Source organism: Anarrhichthys ocellatus, unplaced genomic scaffold (genome assembly GCF_004355925.1).
Source record: "Anarrhichthys ocellatus isolate YVR2014 unplaced genomic scaffold, GSC_Weel_1.0 scaffold39, whole genome shotgun sequence".
Lineage (NCBI taxonomy): Eukaryota > Metazoa > Chordata > Actinopteri > Perciformes > Anarhichadidae > Anarrhichthys > Anarrhichthys ocellatus.
This window is the reverse complement of record NW_022280069.1, coordinates 3,319,547-3,337,445: the sequence shown is the minus strand read 5'-3', so window position 1 is coordinate 3,337,445 and position 17,899 is coordinate 3,319,547. Positions and strand designations below refer to the sequence as shown.

The following is a 17,899-nucleotide window of genomic DNA, read 5'->3' as shown; positions in this document are numbered from 1 at the left end:
TTAACGCGCGTGTGTAGTCAGAGGATTTACTAACAGGGAGGAGGCCGATCGAGTTCTCGTGTGACGTGGAGACGTGAAGCAGCAGCTGCCCAGCAGTTAAAAATAATAATAATTGCAAATACATAGAGTCTGGAATTCCCAAAGAGGATGATGTAGGTGTAACACCGGCGCATACGCAGTCATTGTGGTGGAAAAAGAGTGTTATTTCTAAGTTTCTAGACATGATTGAATCCTTAGATGAAACTCAAACAAGAATGCACAAAGAAAATCTTTCTTTAAATAAAGATATATTTGCACATGCATAGTGTCTTTTTCAAAGAGGGTGATGTATGAAAAATGACATCAGAGTATTTTTTACATTTAGATAATGTCGCAGGGTTTCTCTAAGATTTGAAGCCATGTTTTTAGTTAATTTAGTCTCAAACAACCACAAAGCTGCAAAAGGTTGAGCAGCAACAACGCAGCAGAGCTGAAGGTTCAGTTTTCTGGAGGAGGAGAGACCTCCTTAGAGTCACGAGAGAACGTTTAGTGACACCAACGCAGAGTATCGACACCATATCACAGGAGAGCACGTCAGGACATATCGCATGATTGATTCTTTTTCACACCCCTTTGGTAATTAAGGTAAAGACACCAAAGTGAAAATTGAACATTTGCCTATTCATTATTTTGGCATACTTAAAACATTTCCAAATATGTATAGACAATGTATATGTATTGTTTAAATTCTAATTCCAACAAGTTCTCACTATCGCTGAAGAGTCAGGATGGCGTCGATCCGGATAAAATGCTGACTTAAGCTTTTGTCTTCAGTGGGAAACGTTACAATCGGCATTTATGCCCAAACAGAAGGAATCCGCAGTAGTCCCGAATATTTATCGGCAGTGATGGAAACACGACAGGCTAATGCTACGTGACACGTGTTGAAGTGAATATGTAACAAATTAAATCATTATAACTTATTAACGAACAAAAAATACAATTAACCTGCTCTCCTGAGAGCCACAGACTCCAGTCAGACGACAGTCATTCTATCTCACTCATCACCAGAACACACTTCATTCAAACTCAACTTTCCACAATCTTTGCCAACAATCACCAACTCCGGTTTGGTCAAAATAAAGCCTTTAATTCACAGTTAGATGTGAAAATAAACAGCCTCTAAGCCACAAGACTCCATTGACAGAAACCACGCTGATCATTGTGAAACACACTTCATTCAAACTCGACAGGAACAAAATAAAAGTCATCAAAACCTTTCAACTGTTCCAACAAATCCCCAAATCTGGTTTGTTAGTGAGAGAGAGACACTGGATAAGTAACAGATATAACATTTTAACAACGGGAACAGAGTCCGTCACATAGCAGGTTTTCCATCTTCTAAAAAACCTGCATACACCATCACTTGGGTGGGAAAGGAGTGTTCTTTCTAGATGTCGAGCCTCCTAATGAATCCTTAGATGCAGCGGAAACTCAAGCAAGAATGCACAAAGAGACTTTCATAATGCAGTTTGTGAGTTTGTGGGACTTTATTTGGGTCAAAAAGCGCCATTAAGCTCCAAAAGAAACAGCTGAAACATACGGATGACATGAGACAAACGTCCCCTCGTTTCAGCGCTCTTCCCGTGCCCCCCCTCTCACAAACGACTTCATGAATACATAATCCATAATTCCCTCCGTCTTAGTGCTAAACAGCCTTAAAACCCTTCAAATTCACGCCTCCAGCTCTGGCAGTGTTGACTGTAATCATTTCTTTGTCTTTGCAGAAACTACAGTAAATTCACCCATTTTACAACGATCGATACGGAGAAACACACGCTGCAGAGGCCTGAACAGCTGCTGCTGGAGGTGAAGTGTTCACATAGAAGCATGCGTGCTGAGAGAAGAAAGTGTGAAGCACAGAAGTGATCCGTGTCCTCCAGCACCTCAGCGGGCTTTCACCGGCCACCGTTGATGAGTGGCCGCTATGATTGTGTGGGGAAACACGTAGAAGTGATGTGGCCCCTTCAGTCACCTGACTGTCAGCGCGGCGGGTTTCTGCGACGGGCCCCCCCCCCCCATGTAGCCGTGGCTGAGTGGCACGGGGACGTATCGCGCAGGTATACGACAGTCGGTAGTTATTCATCGTCCATAATGTTAACGATTACAGCATGTCGATAGCAAACCCAGGAGTTAAATGAGTTTGTGCACTCAGCTACGCCGCTCCTTTGTCGGTTCAAGGTCACTCCCTTGCTTCTCTTGACAGGAGGGATGATTCCTGATTCCTGGGGGCCCCGGGGCCCACGCCTCGGCTCAAGGTCAAGCGTGCCACTATTTAGAACAAATAGATACATAAAGCACTCAATCTCGCGGGTCGGTTAAGTACGGGCCGGGACCTTGGGCTGGGATAAAAGTTGGCCCGGCAGCTCGTATATTTCGTCCTGTACTTTTATTTCAGCTCGACACTTTGTCACCCCCCCCCCCCCCCCCCCATCACTCTTTTTCCCCACTCTGCCCGCTTTAACGCTTTGAAGTCCCTCTCATGTGACTGAACGCAAAAAGTTATCATTGATTTTTGTCTCGTAAGAGCTCACCGGAGTGCAATGCGGACGATTTTGTCGGGCGCCTCGGGACGACAAACGTTGCGTTTATCATTTCGACCCGGTGGCGGCTGAAATTTAAGACTGGGCAGCCGCCTTTTAAGCTGCTCTGTCGGACATGCCACGACCAAAAGCTGCTATTCACCTATGGATGGTTTGGGGGGGGAAGAAAACACAGAGGGCCTTTGTGTTTGAGCAAGAGCAGGACAAGGCCGGGGCGCGTGGCGAGAGGACACACTTGATTTGGAGTCAGTTAGCAGCTCATGCCTATCGTAATGGACAATGGGTGCAAGGGGCAAGTGTCTCCCTCCCCTTAGCTCTGCACTCTCTCTCTCTCTCCTGGCGTGCTCCCCCCCCCCCATGAGGAGACACGAGCCGGGGGCTGGGCGCTCTGATGGCCAAGCGTGACATTTAAACCCCTGCCCTCCGGTAGCTTTAGGGGGGCTTTGTGGATGAGATAGGGAGGAGAGGGGGGTTTGCGCAGAGAGGTCCATCTGAGCACAAAAAATAAAGGGGGTCCGGACAGAGGCTCGCCCCCCTGTCCCTTGATGCACACGTACTCGCCACCCCCCCTCCTGCAGAAATCCTCAGTGCGTCAATGCGGTGGGGGCCCCATTGTGCGCGGGGCCTGCCGCTGAAGAAAAGGGCCCTTTGGTGGTAAACAATTCAGCTGTCCACTCTGATCACAACGGGGGCACATCCCATTGCTTTGAGCATCTGCTTGGTAGAGTGGTGCTCGGCACCGCTGACCATACAGACCCGGTGAGCGGCTAAGTCCCTGAATCTGCAGGCCCACTGCCACCTGCTTTCCCCCCACCCCCCCACACACACACCCCCGCCTCCTTTTTTATCATCCACGTATTCGGATCAATACTGTTGACTCCAGCGCGTTGTCTCTCAAAAGACGAGTTGAATAGCCCCGCGTTGGCTGTTTAGTGGGAATCGCATGCTTTTTAAATTGCGTACAGTGCGGAGGCCAACTGTACGAGCTGACTAAGGCATGCATGGGAGAGGAGATGCTCTCTCTCCCTCTCTCTCTCCTCTCTCTCTCTCTCTCTCTGTGTTGAGACACGCAGCTGGTTTCCGTGGCTACTCATCGCCCCCTTTTGGTCGTTCAGGAGATTTCATTCCTGCTTGTAAAACTGCTTCTTGTCTACAGAATAAGGTTCTTACTCTGCACGTGAACACACTGTGGTGGTAGAAGACGTTCAGACAGCCTCAGGTAAAATACCAGTGTAACAGTTAACTTAAAGTGTTACGTACAACTCTCAGTTCTTTTAAATAAAGGCTTAAAAGTGTTCTTCATCCACACTGACTTTTATCAATTTATATTTTAAACCATGCTGCATATTTTTTATCTCCTTTTTGTTTTTTTGTATTTGTAACTTCTATTTCTTTTTACTTTTTAACATCATATTTATGTCTTTTAAATCATGTTTTAATGCAATTTTATGTCAAATGCACGTCGATATGAAAAGTAAGAGTCGTGATTATGCAGAATGGACGGTTTCACAGTGTTATGCTTTTATATATTGTGTTATCGCACATGTTTAATGGAAACACATCATATTTTAGCAAAGTTACTATAGCTGCCAAATAAAATAAAATACCTGCCTCTGAAATACAGTAAAGCAGAAGTATAAAGGAGAAAAACAGGAATATTATTGAAGTAAAACTTGTACTTTAATCTCTGGTAACATACGGTTCATTGCCATTTTTATGTAAATGTTAAGAGTTTAAGAATGTTTAATGATCTCAATTTTTTATTTCCTTCACGCTTGTTTGAACTGGATTTCTTTCATTTGATTGACATATTTCCTGGATTTCCTTGGATCTCTCCCTGATTCCAAAGGGCTAACAGTGAGCGCTGCTCTGCTGGGGAGCCGCTAATCAGCTCCCAAACATTTGCTGCCCTTCTGGCAAGGTCAGAGGGGTCACGGTCCACTCTACCCCCCCCTCCTGCTGTAGAGCCCGGCCCCACCCTTGGGGCCCGTAGGCCCTGCAGGCACAATCACCGCAGCGCCACCATAGGCTCACAGAAGCCGGCTTTAATCTACGGCGCCCCGGGATGGACCGCGGCTGTCTGTCAGGGTGTCTTGCCTTGACCGTGTCCGGGCGGCCCCGGACCTGAGCGATGTGATTGGTCTGTACCCCCCTCCCCCTCCTGCTGTTTGGCCAGCTGATTGATCTGTCAACACTGACCGCTGGATGTGTGTCCCTGAATTTAATTTCAGAATTCATTTCTGGGAGACGTGTGCGTACAGACATGATGTAGAGGCCCAGGGATGGGAGTGTGTGGAGGAGAAATAAAACCGCAGTTTAGATTCCTTTACGATTTAGAACGTGCTCCACGTGAGAACATGGTCGACCCGAAAAACATGCTGTTTTTTTCGCTCTTTTAAAGTGGCCCATATTCAAGTCTCTGTGCCTCCAACACACATTTCTCAACACACATTTTTGGGCGCCATTTATCGGTTCACTTCTGTGATGAAGTGCTGTTGCAATGTCTAGAACCGAGATACTGGTTTATCTACGATACAGGACTAGGCCTGCAAAAAGGTGCCTTAACCCTCAATGCTGCAATCACTTATCAATACCCTGAGAACCCCTCTGCCCCCCCCGCCTGTCGTCAAAATAATAAAAGAAAAAGTGTTGGAAAATGCCAGTGGAGGCCGGGCGGTGAGGAGGTTAGGTAACCCTGATTCATTTCACAGCTCATAAAGCGCTGTCAATGTGTGCTGGTGTGTGTGTGTGTATGCGTGTGTGTGTGTGTGTATGCGTGTGTGTGCTGTCCACCGTGGATATCCCAGTCCATTCTGTCATCAGAAACACCCATAAAAAGAACGCACAGGCGATGAAATGAATGTGGTGGCCGAGACAATGCCCCGTGTAAGGAGGAAGTGAGGGCTGATTTGATGGAGTCCCCCCCCCCCCCCCCCCCTGCAGACACAGAGAGGTGGGGGCTGCTTGGATATGCATCACAAAGGCTTCCTGCAGTATTGATCCGCAGTGGGTTAAGGCAGTCTATCAGCAAATGTCCCTCTCTCTGGGAAAAACAATAGGAGATTAAAAACACACAGCTTGTCCGGGCGGGAGGCTGCTGATGGGGGGGCGGGCGTTATCTGGGCCCAAAGGTCACTGTGTACAGATATAATCCACTTTCACTTAACAGCTTCATTTAAGGCACCTCGCATGCAAATGCGTGGCATTTCCTGGGTCTAGTCTGTGTTTTTTTTGGAGGCAGGCGAAGTTGAATTTCCTGTCCCCAGAGAGGTTAGTTTAACTGGCAGGAAGCTGAAACTGTAACATATTTAAACGGTAGACGACTGCGTTTCCTCTCTACAAACCGAGACGCCATCACGTGCAGGTGTCTGACGGCGTCTCGACTGCTGACGGAAGCAACCGCCGAGCATCAGAACTGCCATTCTGTCACAATTCACTTCATCACGTCTCTATAATGTCTGCTATCACTGATATTAATGCTTTTCTATAACCTATTCTGTCTACAACACATTCATGCTCTGTTTGAGTATAACCTCCTGATGTTTGTACATATTTGGTATCGTTTAATTATCTTGTTGTTATTTTAGTTTTTTAGGAATTTGATGACGTGATGAGACGATGTGTTCAACTGTCCTGAGTCCTGCTAATAAAGAGTGGAAGAGAAAGAATGTGATTCCTTCTAACTAACTCCATCACTGACGTGTCAGAGACTGCACCACCCTGACCGCTGTGACAGGCCTTTTGTTGCTCCTGAGAGTTCTTTGATGAACACACATTAGAAGTCGAGCTCACTTGACTTTATACAGAAGTGTCACAGCCAGATGTCACCGTTTTGTTGTTGTATTTTATTTAAATATGAAGTCCAGGTTAGTAAACGAGTAACAGTAAAACAAACCGTGCTAATGACTACATTAGTTCATCAGCGTTCTAACTTTAAATCCACGTTTTAGATTTGCGTTACATTCAAATAAACTGCGGAGCAAACAAACTGTTGCAATAAGGAGTGGATTCCCTTTAAAAAATGTCTCTGTAACTTGTTGTGCAGTCAGAATATAAATTTAAAAACATGTAATGTAAACGTGTACTTCAGCGCAGCGGGGCGAGGTCAGAAGCGCTCCTTGGGCTCGCTGAATTTGCGCCTCTTCTTCTGCGCGGAGGTGGACGGCGTGTCCTGGCTGTTGGGGATTTCGTACTGAGAGAACTGAAAACAGCAGAAGACACGCCCAGCTGGTAAAACAATAAAACAACAAAACAACAAGCACAGAACGCTGTGAGTCGACTGACTGACACCACATCCCACTCTGAGAAAAACCAAAGCGATCGGCGCTGACTCATCGGTGAAGCTAACGGGGCTCCTACGCATTTTCCTTTCCTAAGCTCCAGCCTGTCTGCAGCAGGAAGTGCTTCTTATGTAAAAGTGATCTGTTATCTGCTCGCTGCGTTACACATTTATACAATATTTACAGAGAGAGGAGCAAGTTTCTCACACTTTTGTCCTTCATCGTTGTCGGCTGCTTGTTGTTCACAGTCAGGTTTGTCTCCTACACACACACACACACACACACACACACATCTTATTTATTATCATATTGAAGCAACAAATAAATAATTTAATTCTTAAATCTTCGACTCATTGAACTTCCAGTGACTGACCGTAACGGACTTGAAGATCCGTCCACTCCTGGTCCTCCTTCGGCCGTCAGCACCGGGGGACTTCTTCACCTCTGAGTCCATCTGAGGGGACAGATGGCCGTAACGTGACCGACCATTAAGGGCACTCTAAGGGGCCCCTTTTTACTGCACAGAGAACTTCATTCAATCTGCAGAGAAACTGGTGTTTTTTGGGGGAAATGTCCTTTTTAATCACTGGTTGTGTTGAGAGACATGTGTCTCGACATCAACAGTCAAAAACAAGCTATGGAAATATTTCACTTTGCTTTTCTGTTTATTCATTAGACAGGGACACTGATGAATCAGCCCGATAGGAATTCTTTTTGTTTTGTGTGTAAATCTTCTGCAGCAGAAGCGTGTCATTATTTGACGAAGGCACACGTACCTCTGTGGCTTCCTCGCAGCTCTCGATCTTCTCATGACAGCTCAGCTGGATCTCTTGAGTTCATGAAAACAAAAAAAAGATGATGTTCATATAGTTTCATAAGTCCAATAATAGGAGTTATTATTTCTGGCTGATGAGGATCTCTGTACGAGACCTTCCAACAAGCTGGAGACCTCTACTGCTGAATGTTTAAACGTCTTCAAACCCAAAAAGAAGCCTTCATGACGCCTACACAAACACACTCTGGAGAAGGTATGCGTGAGGGTTTACCGGTGTTGTCCAAGTCCATGTCCTCGCTGTCGGGCTTCTCCACGTCTTCAATCACATGAGTCTGAAGATGAAAACATGTCATCTGGACGCCGTGATCACAACGTGTCAACACGCGAGACAACATTTCCCAATTCATTCATTCATTCGTTGCACACCGTCTTATATTACCACACAATGTGACACTGATGTTCAAGTTCTCCCCTCTGAGTGTTAACTTGCTTTTCTTTTTCCTTAGTGTTGCAATTTAATGTTACAAAAAAAAAAAGGGTGGGGGGGGGGGGGGGCAGGGTCCGCCATGATGTTATTATAAAAAGGAGAAGGGAAGTGTTTTCTTAGGATCTTAAAAATGTTAATGGGGAGCACATTTCCTAAAAAGCAAAACTGACCTGGCGGTAAAAAAATTGTAAATTTGAGCATAAACTGAATTACTATGAATATAAAAAATATTATTTAAGAGTTAAAAAGCATTACATCTTCAATCCCCAAACCAAACCAAAAGTTCTGTGTTTTTTTAAAGCCTTTTTAGTGATTATTGATCACTTCGTCCTGCTGAGTGTGAACGAGTTGTCTGTGTGACCTGCGACATGACGCCCTCCTCCTCCATCTTCAGAACCCACTTCTCTGTCACCTGAGCGCTCTCCTCCACCTGCAGACATTTAACAACATGCACAGCTGGTTAGGAGCCGACAGGTGTTCATCGAAGATGAACTTCTATTTCACTTCCTCTCATTCACCTGCTCCAGTCTCTGTCTCTCTGTGGCCATGTCCAGCTTCAAAGTGTGGAAGGGAGTGACCACCTCGCCCATGGTGAGTTTCACCGGCTCTTTCTCAAACTCCAGGGTGTCGCCGTCGGCCTCCTTGAAGCCGGGCGGCTGGTAGTCCTGAGGAGTGACTGGAAGACGGACGGACAGTGAGACAAACAAAACAGATTCCCTCATCTGCACCTGACAAACTGCCCCTCAGAAAGACACTGATGGGGCAACTTCACAAAGAATGTATTTCAGCCGCTGATTTCACCGTGAACTGCGCATCACTTGCAACCGCCGTCTGCACCGTCTCAAGGTCCGATTCAAAAAACGTGCAATCCTTTTCATGAATTCGGCCCTTAACCTTTCGTTGCTCACTCAAGTCAGATCAGAGCATCAGCTAAATAATGTGACACGGAAGCATAAACGCTTTCAGAGCTTAAAGCTGCAGCTCATGAAATTAAGGTTTTGTAACAAACAAATCTAGTCGTTGTTAAATTAAACTTGTGAGAAGCTTTAAAATGTTTTGGCTCAATTCAGTTTCTCCTGCACTTGTATGAATGATGATCCCTGCGAGTTACCGTTGTCGTAGTAAGCCAGCTTCATGTTGAGGCAGATGTTGTCTGGCAGAGGACCCAGGTTCTGCATCAGAGTGTAGAGCTTCCTCACCAGCAGGGTGCTGGCCTTCTTCGTGTTGCCGGATGACATCGCCGACACCTTGCTATCGTTGTTGCTGATGAAGAAAGGAGGCAGGATGAGAAATGAGAAACGCTCACCATCAGCCCAGTGCTGCTGAAATATGACTTCTCTTTCAGACACGTTGCCACGTTAACGGTTATGGTAACTGGGGTTTTGGGATGTTCTGAGGTGAACCAGCCACTGAGTGTGTTCAGAAAGTGCAGTCACACGTTACAGGTGCTCGGGTAACAGGAGCCTGTTTATGACTCGAGACTGAAGCCACTCTGACTTTTAAATCTCTTAAAACCTGCATTCTCTCTGATGTCCACCAGGGGGCGACTCCTCCGGTTGTATAGAAGTCTATGAGAAAATGACTCTACTTCTCTCTTGATTTATTACCTCAGTAAACATTGTAAACATGAGTTTATGGTCTCAATCTCTAGTTTCAAGTCTTCTTCAATACATTTTAAAATGTAGTTAAGAACATCAATATGCTATCCTGACATCTGTAGAAGTGTGTATTCAATGATGTGCAGACAGAATCTGTTTGTTTTTTTGTTCTATACTCTCCTATAGTATGGAGTACTTATTTCCAACTTCAAGTCTTATGTGAATTTAAGAAATCAAAGGTGTCAAAGGGGTTAATTCATGCACTGATTAGACAGAAAATCAAGTTACTTCCTGGTAGGTGAGTGTTAAGTCGAAGCCAGAGATGATTCCAACCTGTATTTTTCCTTTTGTTAGCTTCTTGCATGAATATGAGCTTTATTTAACGTGTTATAAACTTCTCGTGAAGATAAAAAAACCTCACCTTTCAAAGTCCATCTGTGCTCCTTCTGCAGTGTAATGGATCCTGAACTGGTAATACTCAGTCACTTTCTGAAAGACAGGTGCTGTATATGAGATACGCAATAATCCGATAACAGCTTGTTATCTGTACAGTAGTTTAGCATTGTTAAACATCAACAATGGCAAGAGGACAGCCGGTACATTACCTGAGGGTTCTCTGGGTCAGTGTAGATCTAAAAAGAAAGGATCAAATGAAAAAGAAACATCACGACTATTTCTGGATTTCTGTCAGGCTTTATAGAAAAGACAATAAAACAAATATCACACAAGAGAAGTCCATTAACAAAATACTCACAGACATAATGACGCTCCGCAGCTGGTGGGGATAAAACAAATAACAATAACTTTGACCACATGATGAGGCACGGGACAAATAAGGACTCACGTACTGAACAAATGTTGTGATTTATGGAAAAGGTTGAACGTGACTTACATACTTCTTCTGGATGGCCTCAAAGCACCCCTGCATCCTGGAAGAATTTAATTAACACACATCTAATTATCTTTGACACATACAGGGGATATTGTTTTCCTTGTGATCCTCATATCATGTCAATGACTTTGGCCAGCAAGTGTCACGTCGTTGTTATTCACCATTGAACCATCTGACTGGCACCGGGACAGCTGCGCTCCTCTTTAATGATCATCACTTTCTGATCTGTGGGAAGAAAAAACTTCTGCGGTCAATGGACCTAGATAGCTCACTACGATGGGCGGACAAATAACTTTTCATGCGCATTACTAACCTGCAACATATTTGCTGCCATAGGCTTTCTCTGGGAAAAGGCCCCGGAGGTATGTGATGCCGGACACTGCGATGGCCAGAAGCTTCTTCATGACAACCAGGGACTGCTGCTCGGAGAGCACCTGATTGGGCAACAGCTGAGTCTCCTGCATGAGTGAAAGTCCATGGCATAGTGAAGGCTGCTTATTAATCACAGTTAACATTCAGCCAACGAGTGAGCCTAGTACACTAGTAAATGTACTTAATTAAGTTACAATTACCAGCGTTAATGCTAAAACACTGTATCTAACTGTTAGTTACTAACTAGCTATTTACATTAACTTGTCAGTGTGGAGTGATTTTACCTGAGAGGTTCTAACTTGCTGTACACAGGCCATTGCAGTGGTGAGAGGACACAATATAAAAGCTGCAAAAAAATAAATAAAAGAAAACAGAGAGAAAAACTAGTTTATTACCGTTACATTAACGTAAACTACAGCTAGCAAGTTGACCCGTTAGCTAGCTAATTTATGACCGTTACATTAAGGTAAACTACAGCTAGCAAGTTCACCTGTTAGCTAACTAGCTAATCATCATGTTCCATTTAGCTAGGCTGCCAACGGCTAACACTGTTTCTGACACACTAAGATGGAACTTTTAAGGTACTTACATGGCAACAGATGAAAGAATATTTTCCCAAAACGACAATATAATACAATCAGTACAACTTTTTTTAAAGATTTGGAAGTAAGCTAGCTAACGGTTCACGGGTGTTCACGTAGAACAACGGTTCCCGCAAATTATTTGATTAACGGGCAACAACCGACAGTTACAGCCACGGAGCTTGTCAAAGCGTAACAAAAAAATATAAATTTATAATAACATGGCTGCCGATCGTAATTTCAAACTGACTGTGGTGTATTCATTAATTTATATAACACGGAGTATATTATTTTAAACCAGCATGTATCATATACAATATATTTTGTGTTATCCAGGTGCATTGTGTTGATGCAGTGCGTCCCCCTTCCCAGCCCCGCCCCCCAGTCTCCACTTCGTAAAATCATTGGGCGACGGGGCTGCCACTCTCAGAGAATGGCCCTATTCATGGTATGCTATTGGCTTCTACGTGAACCATTACTGCTCTCCTATTGGTTACTGTATATGTCGGTTAGACGTGGGAAAACACCCCCTTCGTTGGTGATGTCACATCTCGTTACGCCATTTTTGTTGGGGAGCAGTCGTGTCCAGAAAAGGAGGATTAGATTCAGTACAGGTACATCAGAACGGTAGCTCGTATATTCATCTCTCCGAGTTGCTAACGGGGACAGTTTGCTTGTCCATCACACTCACACAATGTCGTCAGAAAACCTGGACTCGGACACTCAGGTGGACTACGAGGACGAAAAACAGGTGGGTTTTCTGACTGCTGTCTTGTGGATGTTGTTGGCTAACCACCCGGGCATGCTAGCTAGAAGTGGCTAACATCAGCTAGCTAGCACAAGTGCAGTGTGTGTATGCTCTGCGCTGCTGCAGCAGACAGAGAGGGAGGACTCCTGGAAGACATGGAGGGCTAATGACAAGCCGCTCTGTGTGTTGAGAATGTATTTTATATCATAGCTGTCCCACCTCACAAAGCACCCTGTGCCAGTGTGTCACTTTGTTTTGTCCCTTTGCCTTTGTGTCATTGGCTGGCGAGTCCACAGCAGCTCGGGGCCTCATTGGTCTGGCCTGGATGGTCCCAAAACATGTCATCTGTGTGCAAATGAAGACATATTTTGGTGTTTTTTACTTGACGCATGCTTTTGAAAACATCTTCGTCTCGACGTGCACATGGCTAGAGATCCCTGATGGTGTTCTCCTGACAGTGACGACAACTGCAGTGTGACAGTGCTTCCGCATTTCCACACGGTACCACAACAACGGCAGTGATGTGCTGATGGTTCAACACTGTGATGCTCTGTGTTGACATCTGAGAATCGGTCCCATCGTGCACATGTGTGATTAGTTTTTCTCAGCTTTAAAGGCTTTGTTTTGCTGTTGACGTTTGATAATATATACATAATAATATCTATTATACATAAATAACCATGTCATGAACTTGAGAATTAATTTAGGGGAGGAATCTGATTCAGCAGTTGATTTTCAGATGTCTAAATTGTTAGTGATTTAATAAAGAAACAATACAAGAAATATTATTTTAAGTTATAGTGAATTGTGACTGTTTGGCCACCGCAATACCAATGTATTTATAGTCAAACTTAAATAACACTAAACTAGGGAGACATTAGGGCCTCCTAACACCCATGGACCCCAAATCATAGCACTGCTTATTTACTGTATTTTATTTTTCCAATATTATTTGTAAATATGCCAAATGTATCATGAAGATTTATGTATATAATGATGCATTTAGGTACCCAATTCTTTTTCTATGTGTTTTTAAAAGTCCTATTGAATAATAATGCTATTTCTCTACTTGTTGGAGTGGAACAAGCAGATACAATATATATACATGTGTGTCAAATAGTGTGGAAGAAATGTGATGTCAAACTTTGACACCACCTAAGGGGACATATTACAGTCCTGCTCATAGCTGTTTAAAAACTTTGCACAAAGAATCTGTTTCTGCAGTTTTCCTGCATTGGCGCCGAATATAGCCGCTCATAAATTTCTCCTCTTGATCCCAAGTGAATCAGCACATTCCCGCTCCTGAGGGAATGTGTTCATCGGCTTCTGTGTCCTGAGTCACATTGTATCCCTGTCCCAGCAGGCTTTGCAGGCTGAGGGCCCCGTCTTGTCTAAGCAGTGTGCTCCTAGCTCTTGGTGTAGGCCTGTGTGCAAGGAGTGCATACACGGCCTTTGGAGTTTGTCCGCTGTAGTCCTTCGTGCACTTTACACCTACTAGTTCCTGAGACAGTTCAGCCTGCAGTCAGAACACTTGAGTCTTGCTATGTGCACAGACTAGGTGTGTCCTGGTGGCCCAAATAACTGACCTGAATATCTGCCTGACAGGGACTTGAATGACTAGTATCTCACCAGATTGACTAGTATCAGCCTTCTGTAAGCCAATCCTGGTGCTGTAAGAGCTGGAGAGCATTGTCAACGGATTGTTTCTTGACCTCAATTCCCATTATTCTTTTAAAAAAAAAAAAAAAAGTATAACACAGAAAGCTGAAGACAAGGTTTGTTATGTCCACATTCATTTTAAATATCACACGATTTAGAAGTTAACAGATTCTGATCATGCTTAAAGGGACTTTTCTGGGATTGTGAGCACAAGTTGTGTGTTAGTTATCTAATGTGGAATACTTTATTTTCAGCAAACAGTTTTAGCTTCAACAGATGCATACATGATGCTCTTGTGCATAAAGACGACCAAGGAGGACATTTGTTGTTATCAATCTAAGCTTACAAAAATCATTTAGACCTTATTTTAAGATGCTGTTTGTACAAAGCTTTGGCCTCATCTTGAGTTATTTCTTCTCAGTTATGATGGTAATATGTGAGACTATAATAGGAGAACATTCATGTTGTGACTCGTACTACCTTCTTGTATCTTCAGTTCACAGTAGTCACTGTCATAGCACACTTCATACAAGAGGCCCTGTTTATTGCTGTACTGCAGGAATGTAGGTGTTAGTAGTGTAGGGCGACCATGAATGTGTGTCTGTCACAATAACGGCTTTTACAGGTGTGCTTACATTTTTCACCGAAGATGTATCCGCTGACTATTTGAAGGAGCCCTGTGTTGATGTCCGTTTGTTCTTGTCTCCACAGGACTCCCAGGAGAAGAATGCAAACCCTGTGAAGGCAGAGGAGGCCAAGCTGAAGGCCAAGTACCCCGGCCTGGGCCAGAAGCCTGGCGGCTCCGACTTCCTGATGAAGAGACTACAGAAAGGGGTAGGCCACCGTGGTTCAGTTACTACATGGTCAGAGACGGGCTGAAGTCCACCAAAGACAATCCTGGTCGACTGAAACTTCAACCAGTCGATGGGTCGATCAGGGGAAAGAAATAATTCTGTTCCTCTAGAATCTAGATGAACTAAATGTCCCCTGTGAGCTGAGTAGCCTAAATGAATTATAAATAAACATAAAAAGTGATAGGCAGCATATCAAATTAATTTTAACCTAATCATTTAATACCTTAATGAACACTCAAACCTGACGCTGGTGTGGTGGAAACAACGATTTAATAGTACAGAGTGAGTCCTATGATACTGAAATTAAGACATGTTGAGAAAAGAAGCTTGTCTTTAAAGTATTTATTCTCTGTGCTGAGAAGGTTCAGTTGTCATACAGAATGCAATGTGGTCTGAAGGAGGAAGAACCCAGAGTGATGGTTGTGTATGACTCATAAAGGCCCTGAGCACATGGTGGGGTAGGAGGAGTTCATCACTAGGACATCTGGACAACAGGGACCACTCATTGGTCAACCATTGAATGCTTAATCACTGATTGGTCCACTGATTGCATCCCCATTCAGCCCCTTATCTAAGCTGACAACATCATGTCCCTGATTAAGACACACACACAGTATTACTCAACCTGAGATGACCCTCACTGACAGTCATTAACCTTACTAAGACAAAAAGGGCCAACACACCAAGTGGTCACACAATAAAACAGTGGAAATCTGACATCACACTGGTCCGGGTTTTTTAAAGCCTGCACCCACCCGACCTGTTATGAGAGCCAAGCCGCACCGCCACGCCTCAAAAATATGCATTACCTGCAAACCACCGACTTCATGCGTTACAGTAACATCATCATAAGGACTGTGGCTCAGTGGGAACCTCAAGGTTGGTGGTAGGATCCAAGTTCCCCCCCCCCTCACTTCTCCTAAAGCTAAAGCTTAAGATCATGTTGTTCTTTATAACAATAAAAAAACCAGTAGCCCAACCCTTCATTAAAGAGGTGAACTCTGTCTCTCAACACTCAGCACTGCTCACTGCAGGGCCAGTAAAATGCCACGTCAGGCTAGCAACTTACTAACCCGGGTAAAAAAATAATTAAACACGTCGTTTTCTCTGGAGCTGATGATGGAATTAGCTTTATCGCTTCCTCCTCAATAAATAATCATGAAGATTAAACATTAAAACATGATAAGTTATTTAATATTTGTAACCACAAAGGCATCGTTGCCTCTCCTCTCTCACTGTTCCTCGTGTGGAAGAAGTGTTGCTCTCTCCACCTACACGCTCTGTGTACGTTACAGAGAAGCTCCCCCTCTGGAGATTGTTGAAAGTCATTCTGGGAAATCACTGACTAGGAGTAGGAGTAGCTAAGGCAGGCTGAGGGGAAGGCCACAAGGTAAATTGCAGTACTTAATCATAAGATAACTCCAGATTGAGCTGGCTGTGAAAATATCACTTCCACATGTGACTCCAATTCAAGATATAGGGACAAAAGTTACAAAAGCATTACAGGGAATTTCATACTTCAAAAGACTTGAGCTTTGAGACATAACTTGACAGTAACCGTAGCGATAAGAGTACTAGCATCGATATAATCCTAATTAAGAAGAGTCCTCCATCGGGCCAGTATGGACGGGGTCAATCTTTCAACGTCGTCTTGTTGAAAACCACAGCTTGTTCTCTCTGCATGTCTCTGAAGCCGTGTTGTTACCTCTCATCTCTTCTCTCTCACAGCAAAAGTACTTTGACTCAGGCGACTACAACATGGCCAAGGCCAAGATGAAGAAGCTTCCCGTGGCGGGGCCCGACAAGAACCTGGTGACCGGCGACCACATTCCCACGCCGCAGGACCTGCCCCAGCGGAAGTCCTCTCTGGTGACGAGCAAGCTAGCCGGCTAGCCCCCATCATCCTAGAAGCACCATCACACCCCCCCTGGGGCTCCCGTCAAATCTCCCTCCCCCCTCACCTCCCCTCCCCTCCCCTTTTTATCCCCAGGCACCACTGGCTTTAACATGTCGGGCAGAGTTGTATGAGTTGAAACTCCATTTGCTTGTATGTGGGTGGGGCGGGGTGGGACGGCTGGAGGTTTTAGGCGACCCCGTGAGGTCGCGGCCTTCTCTGCCCCCCCACCACGCACAGCTCTGCCCCCTCTGCGCACACTCTGCTCCACCGCCTCCCTTATGTCTTGGTTTTTCGGTGTTCCAAGATGCATCACAGTAGGTGTGTCATCAGGCAGGGGTTGGATGGGGTGAGTTAATGCACTTTGTAGTCTGTATAGTATGCTTTTGTTCTTTTCTTTTCTTTTTTAATTTTGCATCCTAAATGACACCAAAATAATATGTGTGAGGGAGTTAGGAACCATGAGCTTTGATCTTTATGTTCCCCATCTGGCTTTAGCCGGAGTTGTTGGAGAGATGTGTGTGAATAACTGCTTGCATACCAAACTTGTGAGGGACAGCTGCCCAGCTTAAGAGCTCTTTAGCGTTCACCGACACCATATTGGGGAAATGGGCAAAATAAACGGAAGCGTCCCTTCATCTCATTCTTCGCACCCCCCCCCCGGATTTTGAAGCACCAGCTCTTTATTCTTTCTCTCCACTCATGTTGCTTTAAAGCCTTGACTCCCGTAGATCCTGTTCTCTCTAAATATGCTGCATGATTGTAACAGAAAATTAAATTGAACATGTTTTTTTTGTTCGTTTTAACGGGAGTGTATCTGCTTCGTGATAGGAAGAATCAAAACAAACACACGGAGCCCTAAAACATCCTCAGTCACTTCCTTCCTTTTCTTTTTGCTGTCCCGACAATCCACGTACATGCTCATCCACGTGCACACGCTCCTGTTAGCGGCCCAGGGCAGGAGCCAGCTGAGTATGTCCCTGTTTATTTTGAATGGCTGGACACCTTGCCAATAGTTTGGTTGCTGTTGAGTTGCATCAAGACGTGTGTTTACTATGAGCCTAAAAGATTTGTGGGGGTATCGAAGCACCCAGCATAGTGTGTGTGTGTGTGTGTATGTATATGTGTGTGTGTGTGTGTGTGTGTGTGTGTGTGTGTGTGTATATGTATATGTGTG

The 17,899-nt window shown here is 44.6% G+C and overlaps 2 protein-coding genes across 2 annotated transcripts; one reads left to right on the top strand and one right to left on the bottom strand.

The window, feature by feature from the left end:
* Positions 1-6,615: 6,615 nt before the first annotated feature.
* Positions 6,616-11,649, bottom strand: hormad1 (HORMA domain containing 1). Its single transcript, XM_031867528.1, has 16 exons — positions 11,576-11,649; positions 11,271-11,332; positions 10,928-11,072; positions 10,776-10,839; positions 10,615-10,651; positions 10,477-10,497; positions 10,328-10,354; positions 10,144-10,211; positions 9,236-9,387; positions 8,643-8,800; positions 8,486-8,554; positions 7,909-7,969; positions 7,639-7,691; positions 7,236-7,316; positions 7,070-7,096; positions 6,616-6,783 (listed from the first exon to the last, which is right to left on the bottom strand). The coding sequence occupies exons 2-16, from the start codon at positions 11,301-11,303 to the stop codon at positions 6,688-6,690; spliced, it is 1,092 nt and encodes a 363-aa protein (XP_031723388.1). The 5' UTR covers positions 11,304-11,332; positions 11,576-11,649; the 3' UTR covers positions 6,616-6,687.
* A 465-nt stretch (positions 11,650-12,114) lies between these two features.
* ensab (endosulfine alpha b) lies at positions 12,115-17,196 on the top strand. Its single transcript, XM_031867256.1, has 3 exons — positions 12,115-12,318; positions 14,686-14,808; positions 16,557-17,196. The coding sequence occupies exons 1-3, from the start codon at positions 12,262-12,264 to the stop codon at positions 16,719-16,721; spliced, it is 345 nt and encodes a 114-aa protein (XP_031723116.1). The 5' UTR covers positions 12,115-12,261; the 3' UTR covers positions 16,722-17,196.
* The last annotated feature ends 703 nt before the right edge of the window (positions 17,197-17,899 follow it).

Coding starts and splice junctions, on each gene's coding strand:
- hormad1 (XM_031867528.1), bottom strand. CDS start 11,303: ATGGCCTGTGTACAGCAAGTTAGAACCTCTCAG. Junction 11,073..11,270: donor AGCAAGTTAGAACCTCTCAG/GTAAAATCACTC, acceptor TCACTCATGCAG/GAGACTCAGCTGTTGCCCAA. Junction 7,692..7,908: donor CATGGACTTGGACAACACCG/GTAAACCCTCAC, acceptor CATGAACTCAAG/AGATCCAGCTGAGCTGTCAT.
- ensab (XM_031867256.1), top strand. CDS start 12,262: ATGTCGTCAGAAAACCTGGACTCGGACACTCAGGTGGACTACGAGGAC. Junction 12,319..14,685: donor ACTACGAGGACGAAAAACAG/GTGGGTTTTCTG, acceptor TTGTCTCCACAG/GACTCCCAGGAGAAGAATGC. Junction 14,809..16,556: donor TGAAGAGACTACAGAAAGGG/GTAGGCCACCGT, acceptor TCTCTCTCACAG/CAAAAGTACTTTGACTCAGG.